Raw genomic sequence first — 25,197 nt, 5'->3', positions numbered from 1 at the left:
AATAAGTTTGACGCCCAGCCAATGAGCTCCGAGCTGCTGAGCCGACATGCTTGCTGACGTCTTCAGTGTGCGGCTGGGTGAAGGAGTGGAACTGAGGGGGAAAGCTGGTCTGGTCTGGCCCTGGGAGGAACGTGGAGATCTAGGACTGCTGTGACAACATGCTGAGGGAAATTAGGCTGGGCTTGGCCAAGTGTTTTGCTAAAGCATGGGGCGACATCCTGTCCGGCTTCAGCGGCAGCAACGCCCTCATCTCTTACCAAAGTTAACTAGCATTATTTTTCATTTAGAACCAGTTACAAACAAAATTATTTTTGTACAGCAACCTCTTCAGTATGCATTTGTCATAGCAGCTGACTGAAACTGGTGTGAGCCTGACAAATAACACAGGACAGCAATTACCGCAAGACAAGAGTTGGTCCACATTTGAATGGCTTCCATTTAGATAGCCTGGTCTAAGAAACCAGTTGCAGACATTGCTCAAAATATCACAGTTGTTCAACTCAGTTCCAGGACATCCCAATCTGCCAATTTGATGAACTGCTACTCACATAAATATTACGAAATCCATCAACACACTTACAGTTGTACATTTGGCCTTTGCCTTCATATCTTAGTTGTACTGTATAGCAAAGGTGGGGGGGGGGACCATAACAGTCTCATCAATAGAAAAGTATTTGTGCAGTGGCACTTTGTGCAAGTGAAGAACTCCCCTTGTCGGATTATATTTTGGATATTTAAGATTCACAAATGCTGTCATTGTTTCAGCCTGCAGGATACCCCACTAGGTTATATGCCTGGAAGCATGTTGTTTGGGCCCTACATTGCCCTCTAAAGTCACACATCCTTACAGGATAACTAGGCTGTTTCTCTCTCAAAGAAGGGGATAAATGTGTGGTGCAAAACAAAGGAGTTGATTGCCGACTTCAGGAAGCAGGGATTCAACAACACTGCAGTAGAGTCAGCAGCTTCAGGTTCCTCTGCATCCACATCACAGAGAACCTCACAGTGACAGACAACACCACAGCCCTGGTCAAGAAGGTGCAACTGTGCCTCTAATTTCTCAGGTGGCTGAAGAAAATCGGCACGCTCCCCCGGGTCCTCTCCTAATTCTACCGCAGCAACATCGACAGCATCCTGACCGGCTGCATCCCGGCTTGGTACAGAAACTGCTCCATTCACGACCGCAAGGCCCTTCAGAGGGTGGTGAAGACTGCCCAGTACATCACTGGAACCGAGCTCCCCACCATACAGGACAGGAACCCCGCTCAGGCCAGCCATGGACTGTTCACTCCGTTATCGTCTGTTCCCGGACCACCATCTCCGAGACAGTTTTTACCCACAAGCCAAGAGACTACTTAACTCTTGAACCGGGACTGACTGCCGGAACAACAGACTCCCTGCACCCTACCACACATTGACTCACACGCACACCTATTTATATTACTGCACAATGTCTATTTATTATTGCACAATTCCCTGGCACATGTAAATTCACAATTTGTCCGAGTGCCGCCTTGAATTATATTTATGGCCCCCCCAAAAATTATTCACTTCATTTCTATTGTCGTGAGCTGAACCTGCAAGTAAGTATTTCGTTGCACTATGTACGGTGCATTCATAAAGTATTCAGAACCCTTTCCTTTTTACACATTTTGTTACATTACAGCATTATTCATAAATGTATTAAATAAAATGCTTTTCCATCATTAATCTACATGCTATACCCCATGATGACACCTTTACTAAAAATTATTTAAAAAAAATACCTAATTTACATAAGTATTCAGACCCTTTGCTAGGAGACTCGAAATAGAGCTCAGGTACATCCTGTTTCCATTGATCATCCTTGAGATGTTTCTACAACTTGATTGAAGTCCACCTGTGGTAAATTCAATAGATTGGAAATTATTTGGAAAGACACACACCTGTTTTTATAAGGTCCCGCAGTTGACAGTGCATGTCGGAGCAAAAACCAAGCCACGAGGTCGAAGGAATTGTCAGGGAAGTGCCCAAGAACCCGATGGTCACTCTGACAGAGTCCAAGAGTTCCTCTGTGGAGATGGGAGAACCTTCTGGAAGGACAACCATCTCCGCAGCACTCAACCAATCAGGTCTTTATGGTAGTGGCCTGACCGAAGCCACTCCTCAGTAAAAGGCACATGATAGCCCACTTGGAGTTTGCCAAAAGGCACCTAAAGGACTCTCAGACCATGAGAAACAAGATTCTCCGGTCTGATGAAACCAAGATTTAACTCATTGGCCTGAATGCCAAGTGTCACGTCTGGAGGAAACCTGGCACCATCCCTAAGGTGAAGCATGGTGGCGGCAGCATCATGCTGTGGGGATGTTTTTCAGAGGCAGGGACTGGGAGACGAGTCATGATCGAGGGAAAGATTAACAGAGCAAAGTACAGAGAGATCCTTGATGAAAACTTGCTCCAGAGTGCTCAGGACCACAGACTGGGAGCGAAGGTTCAGGACAACGACCCGAAACACACAGCCAAGACAACGCAGGAGTGGCTTCGGGACAAGTCTCTGAATGTCATTGAGTGGACCAGCCAGAGCCCGGACTTGAACCCAATCGATCTCTGGAGAGACCTGAAAATAGCTGTGCAGCGATGCTCTCCATCCAACCTGACAGAGCTTGAGATGATCTGCAGAGAAGGATGGGAGAAACTCCCCAAATACAGGTGTGCCAAGCTTGTAGAGTCATACCCAAGAAGACTCGAGGCTGTAATTGCTGCCAAAGGTACTTCAAAGTACTGAGTAAGGGTCTGAATACTCATGTAAATGTGATATAAGTTTGAATTTTTATACATTTGCAAATAATTCTAAAAACCTGCTTTTGCTTTGTCATTAGGGGGTATTGTGTGTAGATTTGAGGGGAAAAATCTTGAATCCATTTTAGAATAAGGCTGGAATGGAACAGAATGTGGAAAAAGGTCAAGGGGCCTGCATACTTCCCGAATGCACTGTATATCATGAGTATATGACTAATAAACAAACTTGAAGGCAGTGTTCATTAACACAGTTCGCAGAGGTTTTACGAGTCCTCTATTAAGGGCCACTCCATTATGTATAATAGTATAGTATCAACATTAATTGTTTAGGTCCTACAGCCCTCAAACCTGGAGTAAGAAACACTTAGAGCTAATGATTATTAAGTACAATTGTAATAGAACAAAATGGCAGAATTTGTTTGGGGGGGGGGGGGGGGGTGTGGAAGACGATAAAAGGGCAGTGTTTCATTTTGCATTGCTGTAGTATAGTTCTTCTGAGGAACTAGTGCTACTATTTTCCTTTGTCCACCACATACACCTCTGTTCCTCTCCCATTGCCTTCATTATAGCCACAGACGGTAGTCCAGTACCCCCTAAAGCCCAACACAGAAGCCGAGTCCAATATGTGAACAGTCTCTCGTTTGTCAACCCTCTCAGGTAAAAGTTGAAATGGCCATTCAGATTTGGTTCATGTGGGAAAGGGTGTTTTGGTTGGGATGAGGTCCTGTGTCAATCATTCAAGAGTGAGGTTCAGTTCAGGTGAGATGCAGCATATCGGTCAGGACATCAATGAGGTTATCCAGCCCCCACAGGTACCCATCCTCTCGGTTGCCCTCTATCCAGGGGGTGCGGTGGTCCAGGGTGAGAGGCGGCGGCAGGGAGACAGTCCTCCCAAAATCAATCATCCATACTCCTGTCTTCCCTGTACTGTCATGCACAAATAGTAGGGAGCTGCCCACCACCTGTAGAGAGAAACAGATGTTAGTGTGCACCTCGCCATTCAGAGACCAGCATCAAGACATGCAAAGCATGCATTATACCATGAAAGCAGTGGAAAATGGCTTACCTCGTGTGTTCTGAAGAAGATGGATGTCTCCAACACCAGTCGAAGATCCTTCATTCGTCTCAGATATCCCTTCTGAAAGAGAAGAGAAAGAGATCTATAATCCTGAGAGAGGAAGACAAAGGTAAAAGGTGGTAAGATTAAAGCTGGAATATATACTTGGTAAAACTGCCACGTCCCATTTGCGATATTACAAAAAAGTAAGTTAATCCAAACAACAACCCCCCCCATTGACATCACTGCACATCATTATATGCGCAATTGAACAACAGAGAAGGTACTGCAAATATTTTTGATCACAATGCTGGATGCTCTGCTCTTCTGTTTAATTAACAAAAAAACAAATAGACACCTGGGGCGAACAGTGGCTCTGCTTCACCTTAAGCAAATTTCAGCTTTAAGAGAAAGAGAAACACTCACCAGAATGAGGGTGTTGCAACCCACAAAGTCCTGCAGTGCCTGCATCACCTCTTCTCTGCTCTTGGTCCTTTTAAAGTCTGTGTTGCACACACCATCAGCCTTCTACACAAGGATTTAACAATGGTTTAGATATGCGAGCACAAACGGGTAACTTTATATGCACAAGTCTTTTGGCTACACATCCTCAGGGACATTTAGATCTGAAAGGCACTTCAGATAAAGTCTGGAGTATTTTTGGGATGCCGAAAATTATAGTCACAAGATGTGAAAATAGTTGTTCACATGCAAACAGTTTTACTGGCTTGCTAACATTGGACCTGCAACTTTTGCAGCGCATGAGATGCTTTTATTCATTTCAACGAAACCTGGAAGTGAGCAGGTCAGCGCCATAAAATCCTAAAATACCTGCGCTGCCCGAACATATAACTAAACTCTGCTTCCATTTTCAAGACGGATGCGCAGCTCACGCTGAAGAGCAATAAGACAGTGACTCACACTGGAGACCAATAAGACAGTGGCTCACGCTGGAGAGCAATAAGACAGTGACTCACACTGGAGAGCAATAAGACAGTGACTCACACTGGAGAGCAATAAGACAGTGGCTCACGCTGGAGAGCAATAAGACAGTGACTCACACTGGAGAGCAATAAGACAGTGACTCACACTGGAGAGCAATAAGACAGTGAATCACACTGGAGAGCAATAAGACAGTGACTCACGCTGGAGAGCAATAAGACAGTGGCTCACGCTGGAGAGCAATAAGACAGTGGCTCACAATAAGACTGGAGAGCAATAAGACAGTGACTCACACTGGAGAGCAATAAGACAGTGGCTCACACTGGAGAGCAATAAGACAGTGGCTCACACTGGAGAGCAATAAGACAGTGACTCACACTGGAGAGCAATAAGACAGTGACTCACCCTGGAGAGCAATAAGACAGTGACTCACGCTGGAGAGCAATAAGACAGTGGCTCACACTGGAGAGCAATAAGACAGTGACTCACACTGGAGAGCAATAAGACAGTGGCTCACACTGAAGAGCAATAAGACAGTGGCTCACACTGGAGAGCAATAAGACAGTGACTCACACTGGAGAGCAATAAGACAGTGGCTCACCCTGGAGAGCAATAAGACAGTGACTCACACTGGAGAGCAATAAGACAGTGACTCACGCTGGAGAGCAATAAGACAGTGACTCACGCTGGAGAGCAATAAGACAGTGGCTCACGCTGGAGAGCAATAAGACAGTGACTCACGCTGGAGAGCAATAAGACAGTGGCTCACGCTGGAGAGCAATAAGACAGTGACTCACGCTGGAGAGCAATAAGACAGTGGCTCACGCTGGAGAGCAATAAGACAGTGGCTCACCCTGGAGAGCAATAAGACAGTGACTCACGCTGGAGAGCAATAAGACAGTGGCTGGCTCACGCTGGAGAGCAATAAGACAGTGGCTCACACTGGAGAGCAATAAGACAGTGACTCACGCTGGAGAGCAATAAGACAGTGGCTCACACTGGAGAGCAATAAGACAGTGGCTCACTGCTGGCTCACGCTGGAGAGCAATAAGACAGTGACTCACGCTGGAGAGCAATAAGACAGTGGCTCACACTGGAGAGCAATAAGACAGTGACTCACGCTGGAGAGCAATAAGACAGTGGCTCACACTGGAGAGCAATAAGACAGTGGCTCACACTGGAGAGCAATAAGACAGTGGCTCACGCTGGAGAGCAATAAGACAGTGGCTCACGCTGGAGAGCAATAAGACAGTGGCTCACGCTGGAGAGCAATAAGACAGTGGCTCACGCTGGAGAGCAATAAGACAGTGGCTCACGCTGGAGAGCAATAAGACAGTGGCTCACGCTGGAGAGCAATAAGACAGTGGCTCACGCTGGAGAGCAATAAGACAGTGGCTCACGCTGGAGAGCAATAAGACAGTGACTCACACTGGAGAGCAATAAGACAGTGACTCACACTGGAGAGCAATAAGACAGTGGCTCACGCTGGAGAGCAATAAGACAGTGGCTCACGCTGGAGAGCAATAAGACAGTGACTCACACTGGAGAGCAATAAGACAGTGACTCACACTGGAGAGCAATAAGACAGTGGCTCACACTGGAGAGCAATAAGACAGTGGCTCACACTGGAGAGCAATAAGACAGTGACTCACACTGGAGAGCAATAAGACAGTGGCTCACCCTGGAGAGCAATAAGACAGTGACTCACACTGGAGAGCAATAAGACAGTGACTCACACTGGAGAGCAATAAGACAGTGACTCACACTGGAGAGCAATAAGACAGTGGCTCACACTGGAGAGCAATAAGACAGTGGCTCACACTGGAGAGCAATAAGACAGTGACTCACACTGGAGACAGTGACTCATGAAGACAAGACAGTGACTCACACTGGAGAGCAATAAGACAGTGGCTCACACTGGAGAGCAATAAGACAGTGACTCACGCTGGAGAGCAATAAGACAGTGACTCACACTGGAGAGCAATAAGACAGTGGCTCACTCACTGGAGAGCAATAAGACAGTGGCTCACACTGGAGAGCAATAAGACAGTGACTCACAAGAGCAATAAGACAGTGGCTCACACTGGAGAGCAATAAGACAGTGACTCACACTGGAGAGCAATAAGACAGTGGCTCACCCTGGAGAGCAATAAGACAGTGACTCACACTGGAGAGCAATAAGACAGTGACTCACGCTGGAGAGCAATAAGACAGTGACTCACGCTGGAGAGCAATAAGACAGTGGCTCACGCTGGAGAGCAATAAGACAGTGGCTCACCCTGGAGAGCAATAAGACAGTGGCTCACGCTGGAGAGCAATAAGACAGTGGCTCACGCTGGAGAGCAATAAGACAGTGGCTCACGCTGGAGAGCAATAAGACAGTGACTCACGCTGGAGAGCAATAAGACAGTGACTCACGCTGGAGAGCAATAAGACAGTGGCTCACGCTGGAGAGCAATAAGACAGTGGCTCACCCTGGAGAGCAATAAGACAGTGGCTCACGCTGGAGAGCAATAAGACAGTGGCTCACACTGGAGAGCAATAAGACAGTGACTCACGCTGGAGAGCAATAAGATAGTGGCTCACGCTGGAGAGCAATAAGACAGTGGCTCACACTGGAGAGCAATAAGACAGTGGCTCACACTGGAGAGCAATAAGACAGTGGCTCACGCTGGAGAGCAATAAGACAGTGGCTCACACTGGAGAGCAATAAGACAGTGGACACTGGAGAGCAATAAGACAGTGACTCACACTGGAGAGCAATAAGACAGTGGCTCACACTGAGAGCAATAAGACAGTGGCTCACACTGGAGAGCAATAAGACAGTGACTCACACTGGAGAGCAATAAGACAGTGGCTCACACTGAAGAGCAATAAGACAGTGGCTCACACTGGAGAGCAATAAGACAGTGACTCACACTGGAGAGCAATAAGACAGTGACTCACAGAGCAATAAGACAGTGACACTGGAGAGCAATAAGACAGTGGCTCACACTGGAGAGCAATAAGACAGTGGCTCACACTGGAGAGCAATAAGACAGTGGCTCACGCTGGAGAGCAATAAGACAGTGGCTCACAATAAGACAGTGACTCACACTGGAGAGCAATAAGACAGTGACTCACGCTGGAGAGCAATAAGACAGTGACTCACGCTGGAGAGCAATAAGACAGTGGCTCACGCTGGAGAGCAATAAGACAGTGGCTCACGCTGGAGAGCAATAAGACAGTGGCTCACGCTGGAGAGCAATAAGACAGTGGCTCAAGCTGGAGAGCAATAAGACAGTGGCTCACACTGGAGAGCAATAAGACAGTGACTCACACTGGAGAGCAATAAGACAGTGACTCACACTGGAGAGCAATAAGACAGTGACTCACACTGGAGAGCAATAAGACAGTGGCTCACGCTGGAGAGCAATAAGACAGTGGCTCACTGGAGAGCAATAAGACAGTGGCTCACACTGGAGAGCAATAAGACAGTGGCTCACACTGGAGAGCAATAAGACAGTGGCTCACACTGGAGAGCAATAAGACAGTGGCTCACACTGGAGAGCAATAAGACAGTGGCTCACGCTGGAGAGCAATAAGACAGTGGCTCACACTGGAGAGCAATAAGACAGTGACTCACGCTGGAGAGCAATAAGACAGTGGCTCACACTGGAGAGCAATAAGACAGTGACTCACGCTGGAGAGCAATAAGACAGTGACTCACGCTGGAGAGCAATAAGACAGTGGCTCACGGAGAGCAATAAGACAGTGAGAGAGCAATAAGACAGTGACTCACGCTGGAGAGCAATAAGACAGTGGCTCACGCTGGAGAGCAATAAGACAGTGGCTCACGCTGGAGAGCAATAAGACAGTGGCTCACGCTGGAGAGCAATAAGACAGTGACTCACACTGGAGAGCAATAAGACAGTGGCTCACACTGGAGAGCAATAAGACAGTGACTCACACTGGAGAGCAATAAGACAGTGACTCAAGCTGGAGAGCAATAAGACAGTGGCTCACACTGGAGAGCAATAAGACAGTGGCTCACGCTGGAGAGCAATAAGACAGTGACTCACGCTGGAGAGCAATAAGACAGTGGCTCACACTGGAGAGCAATAAGACAGTGGCTCACGCTGGAGAGCAATAAGACAGTGGCTCACGCTGGAGAGCAATAAGACAGTGACTCACGCTGGAGAGCAATAAGACAGTGACTCACGCTGGAGAGCAATAAGACAGTGGCTCACGCTGGAGAGCAATAAGACAGTGGCTCACGCTGGAGAGCAATAAGACAGTGGCTCACGCTGGAGAGCAATAAGACAGTGACTCACGCTGGAGAGCAATAAGACAGTGGCTCACGCTGAAGAGCAATAAGACAGTGACTCACGCTGGAGAGCAATAAGACAGTGACTCAATAAGACAGCTGGAGAGCAATAAGACAGTGGCTCACACTGGAGAGCAATAAGACAGTGGCTCACACTGGAGAGCAATAAGACAGTGGCTCACGCTGGAGAGCAATAAGACAGTGGCTCACGCTGGAGAGCAATAAGACAGTGGCTCACGCTGGAGAGCAATAAGACAGTGACTCACGCTGGAGAGCAATAAGACAGTGGCTCACGCTGGAGAGCAATAAGACAGTGGCTCACGCTGGAGAGCAATAAGACAGTGACTCACGCTGGAGAGCAATAAGACAGTGACTCACGCTGGAGAGCAATAAGACAGTGGCTCACGCTGGAGAGCAATAAGACAGTGGCTCACGCTGGAGAGCAATAAGACAGTGGCTCACGCTGGAGAGCAATAAGACAGTGAATCACACTGGAGAGCAATAAGACAGTGGCTCACACTGGAGAGCAATAAGACAGTGACTCACACTGGAGAGCAATAAGACAGTGGCTCACACTGGAGAGCAATAAGACAGTGACTCAAGCTGGAGAGCAATAAGACAGTGGCTCACACTGGAGAGCAATAAGACAGTGGCTCACGCTGGAGAGCAATAAGACAGTGGCTCACGATGGAGAGCAATAAGACAGTGACTCACGCTGGAGAGCAATAAGACAGTGGCTCACGCTGAAGAGCAATAAGACAGTGACTCACGCTGGAGAGCAATAAGACAGTGACTCACACTGGAGAGCAATAAGACAGTGGCTCACGCTGGAGAGCAATAAGACAGTGGCTCACGCTGGAGAGCAATAAGACAGTGGCTCACACTGGAGAGCAATAAGACAGTGGCTCACACTGGAGAGCAATAAGACAGTGGCTCACGCTGGAGAGCAATAAGACAGTGGCTCACACTGGAGAGCAATAAGACAGTGGCTCACACTGGAGAGCAATAAGACAGTGGCTCACGCTGGAGAGCAATAAGACAGTGGCTCACCTTTGCCTGCTTCGAGGAAAACATGGAGCCACCAACGCGGGCCCCCTCCACTAACGAGGATGGTGTGCTCTCGTTCTCCTTGCCCGACGTGAGTAAGTCATTTAAGCATTTTAACCCTTGCAAGACTGCCAGCCCAGACGGCATCTCAAGCCTCGTCCTCAGAGCATGTGCAGTCCAGCTGGCTGGAGTGTTTACAGACATATTCAAAATCTCCATATCCCATTCTGTAGTACCCACTTGCTTCAAGATGTCCACCATTGTTCCTGTACCAAACGCGAAGGTAACTGAACTAAATGACTATCGCCCTGTAGCACTCACTTCTATCATCATGAAGTGCTTCAAGAGGCTAGTTAAGGATACCACCTCAACAGATCCACGACACAATCGCCGCTGCACAGCACACTGCCCTATCCCACCTGGACAATATAAATACCTATGTAATAATGCTGTTCATTGACTACAGCTCAACCTTCATCACCATAGTTCCCTCCAAACCTGTCACTAAGCTCAGGGGCCTGGGTCTGAACCCATCCCTGTGGAACTGGGTCCTGGGCCTAGACTCACAGAAAACACTTTTTATGCCAAAAAAATTAAGAAGCTTCTTAAGAAAAAGATAGGATATTGTTGATGAATTGCACTTGAACTAAGATTTAATGATTTTCTTATGAACTTCTCAAATATTTTCTTAACCATCTTCTTAGCTAGCAATGGCAATCATTTTAGCATATTTGTACTGAGATTACTGTTCTAAAACATGTTCTTGGGTTTATCATAATCAATACTGAAACTTTCAGACAAAGTTTGTGGGTGAATTAAACAATTAAATTGCTTTCATGATCTTATTCTCTCACTGCCCTGAGTTTAAGTGTTTAGCTATATGGGAAAAAAGAACAAATCCAATAACTTTATTTTCAAGATCCTAATTTTGTAACTTCTTGCTTAAGGATAAACATAAGAAATAGTTCAAGAACATTTCCAATAACCTTTTTAAAGAATAGAAACTTTGCTTAACTTCTTTCATAAAACTATAGCTTAGGAAAAATTTGCAGTTAAGACGACATTTCTTCTTAAGAAGGTTTTGTGAATCTGGGCCCGGGACTTCCAGAGGAGCTGACCCCAAGTGGTGAAGGTAGGCACCCGTGAGAGCATAATGTCGGGCTGTATCACAGCCTGGTACAGCAATTGGAGCTCCCGAGTGGCGCAGCGGTCTAAGGCACTGCATCTCAGTGCACCCAAAGCATCATCAAAGCACACTGCCTGCCCTCCAGGACATCTACTACACCCAGTGTCACATGTAGGCCAAGAAGATCATCAAAAGACCTCAGCCACCAGAGCCACGGCCTGTTCACCCCACTATCCTCTAGGAAGGAGGAGACTACATGTGCATCAAAGTTGGGATCAAGAGAATGATAAACAGCTTCTATCTCCAGGCGATTAAACTGTTAAACATTGACCACAAGCCAGGCCTACGCCCAGTACAGTACCCTGAACCTTAGTCACTGTTACTCGCCTGCTACCACCCTGTACTTTACCCTGCACCTTAGAGACGGCTATGCCCTATAGTCATTGAACACTGGTCACGTCAATAAATGTTTACATACCATTTTACCCACTTTATATGTATATACTGTATTCTGGTCATGGCTCACTAAAAACTACTGCACACCTTTTATATAAATATACTGTCCATATTATCTCTATAGTGCCTTCAGAAAGTATTCCTTCCTCTAGACTTAATCCATATTTTGCTGTGTTAGACAGAATTCATATAGATTTCTTTCTCACCCATCTACGCATAACACCCCATACTGACAAAGTGAAAACCTGTTTAGACATTTTTGCAAATTGAATGATCAAATACAGAAATATCTCCTTTACATTAGTATTCACACCCCTGAGTCAATACATGTTAGAATCACATTTGGCAGGTTTTACAGCCGTGGCTCTTTCTGGGGAAGTCTCCAAGAGCTTTGCTCACCTAGATTATGCAATATTTGCACACTATTCTTTTAAAATTCTCCAAGCTCTGTCATGTTGTTTGTTGATCATTGCTAGACAGCCATTTTCATGTCTTGACAGATCTTCCAAGATGATTTAAGTCAAAACTGTAACTAGGCCACTCAGGAACATTCAATGTCATCTTGGTAAGCAACACGTGGCCTTGTGTTTAGGTTATTGTCCTGCTGAAAGGTAAATTCATCTCGCAGTGGCTGGTGGAAAGCAGACTGAACCAAGTTTTCCTCTAGGATTTTTCTTGTGCTTTGCTCTATTCAGTTTATTTTTATCCTAAAAAGATCATTTCCTTACCACATTTTTGCAGTTTTTACTTTAGTGTCTTACTGCAAACAAGATTTTGGTATATCTGTATTCTGTACAGGCGTCCTTCTAGTCAGTCATTTAGGTTAGTACTGTGGAGTAACTAAATTCTCCCATCACAGCTATTAAACTGTTTTAAAGTCAAATAAAATCAAGCTTTATTTACACAGCACATTTCAGACATGGAATGCAACACAAGGTGCGTCACAGGAAAAAAATACAAAACAATGAAAATACACTGGAATATTTACTCTACAACAAACATGAGGATAAAAAATAAGAATAATACAAACTGAACAACTAAAAGCACCCTAAGGAAAAACAAAGCAGAAAAGGTGTGTTTTAAGATCTCATTTAACTAGGTCCACAGTTTCGGCTCCCCTCAGGTTCTCTGACAGGCTATTCCAGAGGCTGGGGGCATAGTAACTAAAGGCTGCCTCTCCATGCCTCTTGGTCCCCCTCAGGTTCTCTGGCAGGCTATTCCAGAGGCTGGGGGCATAGTAACTAAAGGCTGCCTCTCCATGCCTCTTGGTCCCCCTCAGGTTCTCTGGCAGGCTATTCCAGAGGCTGGGGGCATAGTAACTAAAGGCTGCCTCTCCATGCCTCTTGGTCCTAGGCTTTGGGATAGTTAAAAGGCCAGTGCCGGAGGACGAGGGACCTACTGGGTACATATCTTAAAAGCCTGTCTGACATATCGGGGTGCCCAATCGTGGACTGATTTAAAAACCAATAGAAGAATCTTAAAATTAATTCTAAAACTCACAGGCAGTCAGTACAGAGACCTTAAAACCAATGTGGTGTGCTCTCCGTCTGTTCTTGCTCAGTACCCGTGCTGCAGCATTCTGCATGTTTTGGAGATGACCAATGGCTTTCTTGGGTAGACCAGACAGGAGAGCATTACAGTAGTCAAGCCTTCTTGTAATAAAAGCATGGATGAGTCTCTCTGTATCAGCCTGAGAGAGAAACGGACACACCTTGGCAACATTCCTCAGGTGGTAAGAAGCTATTTTGGTCACTTTTCTAACGTGTAAATTCTATCACACCTTGGTTGTTTTTTTTTACATGGGGTTTTATCTTTATTGCCCGTGAATTAAAATGTGCGGACAGATTATCTCGCTGTGCTTTGGCTCCAACAATATATACCTCAGGCTGGTCTTGATTTAGCTGTAGGAAGTTTTGAACCATCCAAGTATTTAAATCACTAATAATACAGTCTAATCATTTATCTGTGGAGCTAAAATCCTCTGGTGACATGACACAGAACTGTAAAGCTGTGTATCAGCGTAGCAGTGAAAATCAATGCTGTGCTGTCTGATAACGCTGTCAAGAAGTAACATATATAAACTGAACAGTACCGGTCCAAAAATCAAACCTTTTGGAACGCCACGTGATATTTATTTTCTGAGTTATGTTGGTGACAAAGAAAAACTCTTGACCAGTTAAATAGGTCCTAAACCAATTTAGAACTGGACCGGTGAGGCCAACCCACCTTTCCAGTGTGTCCAGAAGGACATTGTGGTCAACAATATCAAATGCAGAACTTAAATTCAACAGTACAAGGACAGAGAGCTGTTTGGCATCTGTGTTGGCTCTAAGATCATTTATCACATTAAGGCTGGAGAATCTAGATTTTCTTCAGAAGGGGTTTCACCATAGCTGTTTTTAGTGCAGTGGGGAAAGTGCCTTTGAACAGGGAGTGATTAACAATAGCTTGCATTTCTTCAGATATGCAATTAAACACTTTTGAAGGTGGTGGGGATAAGATTGAGAAGGCAGGTAAAAGGTTTAAATTGTGATATGTTTTTCCTGTGCATGTCTGTGTCAACCAGGGAAAATAAATCCATAGTGCCTTTGCGTGGTAGGGTAGGGCACAGGTCAAACTCCTCATCAGGTCTTGTTTGACTGATACCCAGCTTAATGTTTCTTATCTCTGAAATATGCCACAAACTCATCACATTCAGATGTGGAGGAAAGTTCACATAGGTTTGCAGGGGTAGGATTTATCAGACCAATGGTAGAGAAAAGCACTTTCATATTATTCTAATTATTTAGTGATCAAGTGAGAAAAATTAGCCCGTCTGGCATTTCTAATTTTCCTGTTATATATGCCAAGTTGCTGTCTCAGAATATCATAACGGACCTGCAACTTTTGCCTTTCTCCACGTCATCTCTGCCTTTCTCCACGTCATCTCTGCAATTGCTCTTCAATGTATTAGTTTCCTCACTCATCCAAGGGCCTCTCAGTTTGGATATGGCATCAATGGTTGCTCTTAATTTGCTATTAAAGTTCAACTAAATCATCACAAGAGGAAGGCAGAATAGGTGATGGAGTATTGCTCATACACTCAATCTGTCACCATTGGCCTCATGGCGAAATCCCGAGCAGTTTCCTTTCTGTCCGGGAACTGTGTTAGGAAGGATGCCTGTATATTTGTAGTGACTGTGTATATTGATGCACCATCCAAAGTGTAATTAATAAATTCATAATGCTCAAAAGGATATTCAAATGTCTGCTTTTTTATTTTACCCATCAACCAATATGTTCCCTTCTTTGCGAGGCATTGGAAAATCTTACTGGTCTTTGTGGTTGAAACGGTGTTTGAAATTCACTGCTCAACTGAGGGACCTTACAGATATGTTTGGGGTACAGAGATGAGGGAGTCATGTTAAACAGTAATATTGCACAGAGTGAGTGCACGCAACTTATGTTATTTCTTAAGCACATTTGTTCTCCAGAACATATTTAGACTTGCCATAACAAAGGGGTTGAATACTTGATATTCCAGCTTTTAATTTCTTTCTTTCTAAAAACACAAGTCCACTTTGACAACATGGGGTATTGCGTGTAGGCCAGTGACACCAAAATGTGGAAAGTATTCAGACCCCTTCTGTTTTTCCACATTTTGATATGTTACAGCCTTATTCTAAATTTGATTACATAATTGTTTCCCCCTTCAACCATACAATACCCCACAATCGAGCAGTGAAATTCTAACACAGATACAACCAAAGACCAAGGAGGCTTTCCAATCCAATCCTTCTCAAAGGACACCCAAGGGTAAAAATAAAAAAGCAGATAACTAAATATCCCTTTGAGCATGGTGAAGTTATTAATTACACTTTGTATAGTGTATAAATACACCTAGTCACTACAAAGATACAGGCGTCCTTCCTAAATCAGTTGCCCGAGAGGAAGGAAGCCACTCAGGGATTATGTCCTGAATACAAACCATTATGTTTGAGGAATATCCAACACCACTGAGTACCACTTCATATTTTCATACATGGTTGGTGGCTGCATCATGTTATGGGCATGATCGTCATCAGCAAGGACTAGGGTGTTTTTTTAGGATAAAAAGAAACAGATTAGAGCTAAGCACAGGAAAAGTCCTCGAGGAAAGCCTGGTTCAGTCTGAAGATATATTCACCTTTCAGCAGGACAATAACCTAAAACGCAAGGCCAAATATACACTGGAGTTGCTTACCAAGACAACATTGAATGTTTGTGTGGCCTAGATACAGTTTACTTAAATCTGCTTGAAAATCTATGGCAAAACTTGAAAATGGCTGTCTAGCAATGATCAACAATAATTTTTTTAAAGGATAAATGGGCTAATATTGTACAGTCCAGGTGTGCAAAGCGCTTGATTTGCCCAGAAAGACTCACAGCTGTAACCGCTGCCAAAGGTGATTCTTACATGCATGGACTCAGGCAGTGTGAATACTTATGTAAATTAAATATTTCTGTATTTGATTTATCAAATTTGAAAAAAGATATTCACTTTTGTCATTATTGAGTATTGTGTGTAGATGGGTGCTATTTTATTTTAATAAATTTTGAATTCAGGCTGTAACAACAAAATGTGCTATAAGTCAAGGGGTATTTATACCTTGACGGCACTGTAGAGATAGTATATGAATAGTAAAGGTGTGTACAGGAGGAGTTATATAGGATGAGCCATGACTAGAATACAGTATATACATATGAAGTGGGTAAAAATGTAAACATTATTAAAAGTGACCAGTGTTCAATGACTATATAAATAGGGCAAACCAGTCTAAGGAGCAGGGTTGAGTACCGGGAGGTAGCTGGCTAGTAACAGCGAATAAGGTTCAGGACAGTGTACTGTGTACTGCTCAACTTGTTGCAGTTGAGTAGTCAGCCGAGGCTACTGCTCAAATGTTGCTGTAATAGGCCTACATGTTTCTCCTTCGTAATGGTGTTTTGTTGTAGGTTTGTTCTTTTGGTTATTCATTGTTAAGCTTTAGAAACCTAGGACTGTGGCATGTCTGTGTACTTTCACTCCACGGAGAGAGAAAGCCACATTGAATTCAGGCTGAATTCAGGCTGTAATTACATAAAGTAGATGACAATTTACGACTCCTTAAATACTCACGTGTGCCCTAGTGTCATTTAGAAGTAATTTATGCTAGAGTGTGTCCTTTAGTAGTAATTTATACTAACGTGCGAATCCTTTATTCACATGGAAATTAAACTTAGCAATGACATTTAGCTGGTAGAAGATTCGGTCAGTGTCATTAGTAATGATATGAACGGCACACTGGCTGGCTCATGTGTGTGGGTTTGGGAGGAGGGGCATGTTTGGCAACGCGCTGCCATTTGGCACACAGACAGTTGGCAGTACTTGCTGCCTGATAGAAATGTGTCCTTGTGTTTGACACATGTGACTTAAACAATGGGGATTTTTACACCTGGGCAACCTCAGAGCAGGCTCAACTTGCTCAGTTCACTTTCCCCAGACTGTCAGAGTTTGCGTGTCTGTGTTTGTGTGTCTGTGCGTGCGTGTCTGTGCCTTGAGTCCCTCGATGCGGAAGCCCAGAGTGATGGTGGAGCTTAGGGTCTCTCTCCACTGCATGTATCTGGTCTTGAGTACTGCCTGTAGTGCTCGCTCCTCTGTAGTGGGGGCCTCTGGGTCCACGTCCACCATCTTCTCATACATGTCCTGGCGAGGCTGGGGCCGCTCCCGAGCCTTCGCCAGCTCCTCTTCCAAGTATGTCCTAACAGAGCAGACAGCTTAATATCACATACATACTCATCACAAGCAGGGTGTACTGAAGGGTAAACGCATGTAATCACCATTTCCGCACTTTTTTAAAAATTTGTGAAAGTGTTCACTAACCTTTTTATTCTGTTAATTATAGTTTACCCACTTATTATTATTATTGCGTTCCCAGCGTTGATCAAATCTCAGAACGCTAATATTCTAAACACGCCTGCCTCTGCGAACAAGTGAAATCATAATTCAGGTATGCTCGTTATGGTCGCCTGCTCCCCCGGGATGTGCCTTGTCAGCAGCGCATTTCATTTACCACTCTGCCCAACGGCAAACTCTGCCCAAGCTACAAGCCTAGATGTGAAACAAACTACCTCTGGCCAGGCCAACGCTGGCAGGTGGCAGAGAGAGACGCTGCTGACAATGGTTTTGCGAAATGCCAGACACAAGGAGTTTTTTTTTTATACATTTGATTTTTTCCTCCCCAATTGGTAGTTACAGTCTTGTCCGTATGGAAGTTGCAGCGATGGGACTCGGGAGAGGCGAAGGTCGGGAGCCATGCGTCCCCAGAAACATGACGCTGCCACGTTGCACTGCTTCTTGACACACTGCTCGCTAAACCTGGAAGCCAGCCGCACCAATGTGTTGGAGGAAACACCGTACACCTTGCGACTGGGTCAGCGTGCATGCGCCCAACCCGCCACAGGAGTCGCCATAAAGCGATGTGACAAGGACATCCCAAACGGACAAACCCTCCCCTAACCCGGACAACGCTGGGCCAATTGTGTGCCATCTCCTAGTTGCGAATCCGGGTCGGTAGTGACGCCTCAAGCACGTTAAGCCTCCCGAGTAGCGCAGCGGTCTAAGGTGATTTTTTAAACGTCCCTCGACTCCTGCCGTGTCAACAGACACCCCCCAAACAAACAAAAAACCTGACTTCAGGGAATGGGTGTACAATTGGTAAATAGTTGCTGATATTTCAGTCAGACGGCTAGCTAACGGTGCCCTGGCTACTGTTAGCTCACTGTACAACTAGCTGGCTAGAAGGATGAAGTTACAAGTTAACGTTAAACGGAGCCTGACCTCAGCAGGAGCAGTTGACAGAAATTAAGCTAGCTATAATCTTTAAAGAAAAAGGCTACTATAAATTCTCACAAAATAACTTTTCTTTACAGAGTAGTGAGAAAGCCAATGGCAGGCTGCGCTGCAATGCAGGAGGCAAAGGGTTTAGTGTTCTACATTTTATAGTCAACTAAGGGCCTATACACTGGTGCACTTTACAATACAGGAAACTGAGTTGCAGTGCAGCTCACATGAGACCCTAAGAAAATTAATTAAAAGAAAACATCTCCAAATCCGATGTTTCTGGACTTTTCTAGTGTCCAGTTGAAATTAACTCATTTGGGAGGGTGACCTGATGTGCATTTTGCGTCATTTTTAACTACCAAAAATGACATTAGGCCTTCCCTATAGACCTGCATGAAAATGCATTCAAACAATAGTTCTAAAAATATCATATGTTTTGGTTTATACAGTGCATTCGGAAAGTATTTAGACACCTTGACTTTTTCCACATTTTGTTACATTACAGCCTTATTATAAAATTGATTAAATTGCCCCCCCCTTCAGTCAATCTACACACAATACCCAATAACAACAAAGCAGAAACTGGTTTAGACAAATTAAAAATATATATCACATTTACATGAGTATTCAGACCCTTTACTCAGTACTTTGTTGAAGCATCTTCGGCAGAGATTACAGCCTCGAGTCTTCTTGGGTATGACGCTACAATCGTGGCACACCTGTATTTGGGGAGTTTCTCCCATTCTTCTCTGCAGATCCTCTCAAGCTTGGTCAGGTTGGATGGGGAGCGTCGCTGTACAGCTATTTTCGTGTCTCTCCAGAGATGTTCGATTGGGTTCTATTCTGGCTGGGCCACTTAAGTACATTCAGAGACTTGTCCCGAAGCCACTCCTGCATTGTCTTGGCTGTGTGTTTAGGGTCGTTGTCCTGTTGGAAGGTGAACCTTCACCCCAGTCTGAGGTCCTGAGCCCTCTGGAACAGGTTTTCATTAAGGATCTCTGTACATGAATTTTTCCCATTCAGGCCAAAGAGCTCAATTTTGATTTAATCAAAACAGATAATCTGGTTTCTCAGTCCTTCAGGCAAACTCCAAGTGGGCAATCCTGTGCCTTTTACTGAAGAGTGGCTTGTCTGGCCACTCTACCATAAGGCCTGATTGGTGGAGTGTTGCGGAGATGGTTGTCCTTCTGGAAGGTTCTCCATCTCCACAGAGGAGCTCTGTCAGAGTGACCATCGGGTACTTGATCACCTGTCTGACCTTCTCTGTTGCAAACTGCCTTCATTTAAGAATGGAGGCCACTGTGTTCCTAGGGACCTTAAATGCTGCAGACATTTTTTTGTACCAACACAATCCTGTTTCGGAGCTCTACGGACAATTCCTTCAACCTCATGGCTCGGTTTTTGCTCTGACATGCACTATCAACTGTGGGACCTGTGTGTGTGTCTTTCCTAATCATGTCTAATCAACTGAATTTACCACAGATGGACTCCAATCAAGTTGAACATCTCAAGGATGATCAACGGAAACAGGATGCACCGGAGCTCAATTTCGTCTCATAGCAACGGGTCTGAAAACTTACATAAATAAGGTATGTTTTTTTTGGCAAATATTTCCAGCCCCCAGTGTCTCTAAATCACACTCACTCACCGGGTGCCCATCTTGCAATCCATGATGGCAGGGGAGTTGAAGTGTGTGAGCAGGTCGTCCATCATGTTGTAGTCCTGCTCGGCCCGCTGCACCACTCCATGGTAGCCTGGCACAAAGGGTCTCAGAGAGTCCTCCATTAGCCTCTGCAGGCACTTTTGCTCTCCTTCAGTGTAGCGCTTCAGCAGCATCCCATAGTCCCCTGCATGGAAACTCCCTGGACCACAAGCCATGAGAGGGGGCAGGGGGGGGGCATGTTATACTCTCAAAACACATTGGTACTACACAGCCATCTTCTATTAGCAGTAAGCCAGCAAGAAAGACTTCACTATACAGAAAGGCAGAAGTCAGCTCCCGAGTGGCGCAGCAATCTAAGGCACTGCATCTCAGTGCTAGAGGCGTCACTAAAGAGCCTGGGTCGATCCCAGACTGTATCACAGCGTCATCCGGGTTAGGGGAGGGTTCGGCCGGGGTAGGCAGTCATTGTAAAATAAGAATTTGTTCTTAACTGACTTGCCTAGTTAAATAATGTTTTTTTTAAAGTTGATCAATTAAAAGAAAAAGTCAGACAGAAAGAACCAACCTGCATGTCCGACTACTTGCACCCAGGGCTGTGGCTTCTTGGGGGGCACTGAGAGGGGAGACGAGGTCCCTGTGCTTCTGGGTTTCTTCCATGTGACACTCTGCATGGGGAGAGCAATCAATCGTGCAATTACACCTCATTCCTTAGTGTACAGTACAACACCTCCAGCTTACATTCACTCCTGTCTGTCCTGCTCCCCTGTGACTTTACTGAGAGACACCGTCATGAGAGCGACAACCTCAAACTCTATCACACAACTTTGACCTATGGCCGAGTGTCTCTATGGAAACAACCATTGGCCACAAGACTGAGCCAAGACATGTAAGAGGGGTTGGGCTGGGATCTTGTATAACATCTGCACACATGCAATCATTTACAGGCTGCTGGACTTGTTCTGTTGAAAGCTGTAATGAACTTGAGACCACAACACACGTTAAAGTAGCCCAGTGAGTATGTGCAGAGTCATTCACAGATAGACAAACAGGACAGACCGGCCAATGCTGTTTCTGTCTGAATGTTCTGAGAGCGTCACTTTTTCCTCCGTGGCCGTTGCTAAGTGATAATTGACGCTTCCGCGTTGTGCTGTTTATTTCTCATGGTTTTCATGAGAATCAAAGTCTGTTGACACCACAACAGACTTGGATTAACATTATCCTAAACGCTAATCAATAAAACCCATCTGTTAAATGTGCTGTTATTTTTTGCTTCTTTACAGCAAGTCACTTCATAGGGAATTGTCAGCAGCACTCTGGCATTGTTTACATCAAAGTTTATTACATTTTTTTTTTTTTTTTTAAAGGTGCTAACATGTCTCTCTTTTATTGAGTTTCTATTATTCTGCTCTAAGTCTCTGTAGTTTGACAATACTCTAAACGTGTCCCCTGGAAATATGTACAGATGGGGATCTGTGGAAATACTTGCCCAACCTGTTCTCTATATATGCAGTGGCCTGCAGCTACACCTGAAACTAAACATTACAAAAGCCCCTGGCAAGGAGAGGCTACACCTCAAGTTGAGTTGAACAAACTTTATTGTACTTCAAACCTTATTGTACTTCAAACCTTATTGTACTTCAAACCTTATTGTACTTCAAACCTTATTGTACTTCAAACCTTATTGTACTTCAAACCTTATTGTACTTCAAACCTTATTGTACTTCAAACCTTATTGTACTTCAAACCTTAGTTGCCTCGACTACATGTTTACCATATAAATACAATGAGATTTCAAAGAATGGACAAAGATGGGACAGGCAGTCTCTAATATTATCCATATAGTCTAATACTCTAAAAGGCCTACTAGCATGACAAAACCAAAGATGTGTTATAACAAGACAGACCACAGCCTGTCATTACCAATAGGAACAAATTAGTCAGTGGGCAGAACAAGCAAGTTGGAAGGCAGAGCCGAACGCGAGCTAGCAAGAGCCTATTGGCGCCTACTCTGAAGTGAACAGTAACTCAATTCGCCCTTGCGCTTCTTCTAAACAAAGCAATTTTAAATTTTGGGGGCAATGGGTAAAATCTACAAACTTACTCTGTTCTTAACAGATTATAGCTTGGGGAACAGAAAACTGAGATCAAATGTTTCATCAATGAGATAAAAAGAATAATGTCAGCCAAAATCCATCTCACGCCATCTATTCCCACTGCCGCCACTGGGCTTCCTCTCATCACTATATTTAGTAGTGAGTGGAAACGCCAATCAGATGCTTCACACTTATACATCCAGTGAAATATCTGACTCATTGTTCTTTTTTTTAAACCCTTTTTCTCACAAATTTCGTGATACCAAATTGTCCCATCGCTGCAACTCCTGTACAGCCTCGGGAGAGGCAAAGGTCCAAGAGCCACGCGTCCCCTAAAACGCTGCACTGCTTCTTGACACTGCTCGCTTAACCCGGAAGCCAGCCGCACCAATGTGTCGGAGGAAACAATGTACAACTGGCGACCAAAGTCAGCATGCATGCGCCCGGCCCACCACAAGGAGTCGCTAGATGGGACAAGGACATCTCGGCCGGCCAAACCCTACCCTAACCTAGACGATGCTGGGTCAATTGTGCACCGCCTCATGGGTCTCTGGCCGCGGCAGGCTGTGACACAGCCTGGGGTCGAACCCGGGTCTGTAGTGACACCTCTAGCAATGCCTTAGAACGCTGCTCCACTCAGGAGGCCCGTGGCTCCTTGTTCTGTGATAAACCTACCCTATCCCCAGCTCAGCCTATACAGTCTCAGGCTTTGAGCCTCTGTCTGTGTATAGAGGGATGAGGAGAGGGGTAGGGAGAGTGGGCACCTAGGATACAAGTGTTTACAGTTTCTGTGTCAATCTTTACAGATCCACCCAGCACTAGTGCTTCCACAGCAGTAAAAAAAAAAAAAAACATTTTTTTTAAAAAAGCATAAGATTTACAGGCATCATGACAGATGGAAATTTACTGGGACTGCAGAAGTCACACTTTTCCCTCATTTCCATCAGTTCAGACTAAACTAAGTAGAACTGTTGAACCAAAACCAGTTCTAAGCATACAATCAAAGATGTTTTGGTATGATATATTCTAATGACACATGCATCTTCCTGATCAGAACGTTCCATAGACTCATGCCGATTGGTCCAATCATATGGCAGCTGATAGAGCATTATAATCATTATCATGACCACCAACACTCACCCGAGGGACCTCATCAGGACAGCCGCGGTCGTCCTCATTTTCTTCAAAAGACGAGGCTGGTGACAACACAGACGATGAGGCGTTTGACAGTTTTCTGAGGAGAAGAGACGCGGGGGAGCCCCCGAACCCACTGTCCGAGCTAATCGACTCCTCGTCGGGATGAGATCCAACGGAGAGCCCGCTAATCCTCATGGCCTCCAATTCAATTCGGCTCGAGTCACACGTGACCACCAGTTGTGGAACATTTTCGTGTACGGTTTCGCAATGTGAGGGGAAATCAGCATGTTTTGTGGAGTCTGTCTTCCCGTTCGCCGACCACACTGGCTCCTCCGAAGCGTTTGAGCAACTGTGGTTCATATCCCCCTTGCTCCTCGGGCTCGAGCTGTGGTCACTGGAGTTTTAGTCATCCTCATCAGATTTTTTTTTGTTGTGAATGAGTGCAGCCTCACCTGATTTAGCTGCTGCGGATGTTAGTTAGCTAGTCCAAACGAAAATAGGGAGCCACGCCCACTGTACATTTCATCTCGGATTGAAGCAATATTTGAATTGACAATATACTGGTTGATCTCCGCACCTTTTCAACCGTTCAAACCAGTTTAACCACCAACGTAACCAATAGCTAGTTACATTACATTTTGCACGTGCGATAATGCAGATATGCCAGTCTCCGAGAAGTTATAATTTCTAACGCCATTCACCAAACCACGACCAAATATTTTCAACCAGGTGCTTGAAATAATACTTCGTCACCACATGGGGGGGCTAGAATTGCATTAGCTATTGTTAACCCCACCCATAAACGACAAGGATTTGTTGTCCGTTAATCAATATGTATATGTCAATCGTCGAGGAGTAGCCGTAGCAAAGACAGTACAGTATGAATATGGGCAGAAACTGCTTTTCCAATAGAAATCCCAGATCACGCCATGGCAACGTTGGCTAGCTCAACTCATGGGCAGAAAGAAGGTCATGGGGTATAACGATCGTCTTGCGCCGAACTGCGCGTGTGCACGCCGTCAAATCAAAGGCCTTCGATAGTTGTTTTTGACGAAAATTAACGTGTCAATTTGTCACTTTCATGAGGTTGGAATAGTAATATGTTCAACTACTAAGACTTGCTCGATTCTAGGTTGTGCCTTAAGATTTAGGAAGGAAGAAAGGAAGAATGTTTCACTTCTCTCATTTAATTTGTTAAATTAAAAACGACTTCGGGGTTTTCGTAAAAAAAAAAATCGCAGTTCGGCGCGAGATGAAGCCGCAATACATGTTTTGCGCATGCGCTAAACGAACCCACCTCGCCATGACAAGTGTGATCGGGGATTTCTATTGAGAAGCAATTTTAGCAGACATAAAGGGAAACCCAGAGACAGGGGCTATAAACTGAAACATCCGTTTAGATCGTTTTCTTACCACCAAATATGGTAGCGAGAGGAAGTCCAGTCGCGGGTAGTTGAGGACGAAACTGGGCCGAGATTCTGCTAATTTTGTCATCGATGAAACATCGGATCTCAAATGTTCTGTTGCCAAAACTAAAACCTGTTACGAACACAGCTAAGTTTTATATACATGACGCGTTCCCAACGTTTTTAAAACGGAAATATGATCATAATGCTACAACGCGACAATAGGATCTCGCTAACTCGTGCTTGGTTCTGCCCACTATGCTTAATTTGCTCGAAAACGACACAGATCAACTATGGGTTAGCATATATTTGGTTACAATATAAAGTATTTAGCAAGTGCTACACAA

The 25,197-nt window shown here is 44.9% G+C and overlaps 1 protein-coding gene across 2 annotated transcripts; it reads right to left on the bottom strand.

The window, feature by feature from the left end:
• Positions 1 to 1,434: 1,434 nt before the first annotated feature.
• Positions 1,435 to 24,515, bottom strand: LOC135550548 (inositol-trisphosphate 3-kinase C-like). 2 transcript variants are annotated; one of them, XM_064981472.1, is made up of 7 exons: positions 23,448 to 24,515; positions 20,780 to 20,879; positions 20,200 to 20,413; positions 17,265 to 17,469; positions 4,263 to 4,364; positions 3,846 to 3,947; positions 1,435 to 3,741 (listed from the first exon to the last, which is right to left on the bottom strand). In XM_064981472.1, exons 1-7 carry the CDS (start codon positions 23,802 to 23,804, stop codon positions 3,535 to 3,537), a joined length of 1,287 nt encoding a protein of 428 aa, XP_064837544.1. In that variant the 5' UTR covers positions 23,805 to 24,515; the 3' UTR covers positions 1,435 to 3,534. The 2 variants fall into 2 exon arrangements, with proteins under 2 accessions (XP_064837544.1, XP_064837545.1); XM_064981473.1 differs by having other exon boundaries at positions 3,846 to 3,917; positions 23,448 to 24,506.
• Between the last annotated feature and the right edge of the window lie 682 nt (positions 24,516 to 25,197).

This window comes from Oncorhynchus masou, chromosome 12 (assembly GCF_036934945.1).
Source record: "Oncorhynchus masou masou isolate Uvic2021 chromosome 12, UVic_Omas_1.1, whole genome shotgun sequence".
Lineage (NCBI taxonomy): Eukaryota > Metazoa > Chordata > Actinopteri > Salmoniformes > Salmonidae > Oncorhynchus > Oncorhynchus masou.
Note: the sequence above shows the minus strand (reverse complement) of the source record. Positions and strands in the feature narration are given on the sequence as shown.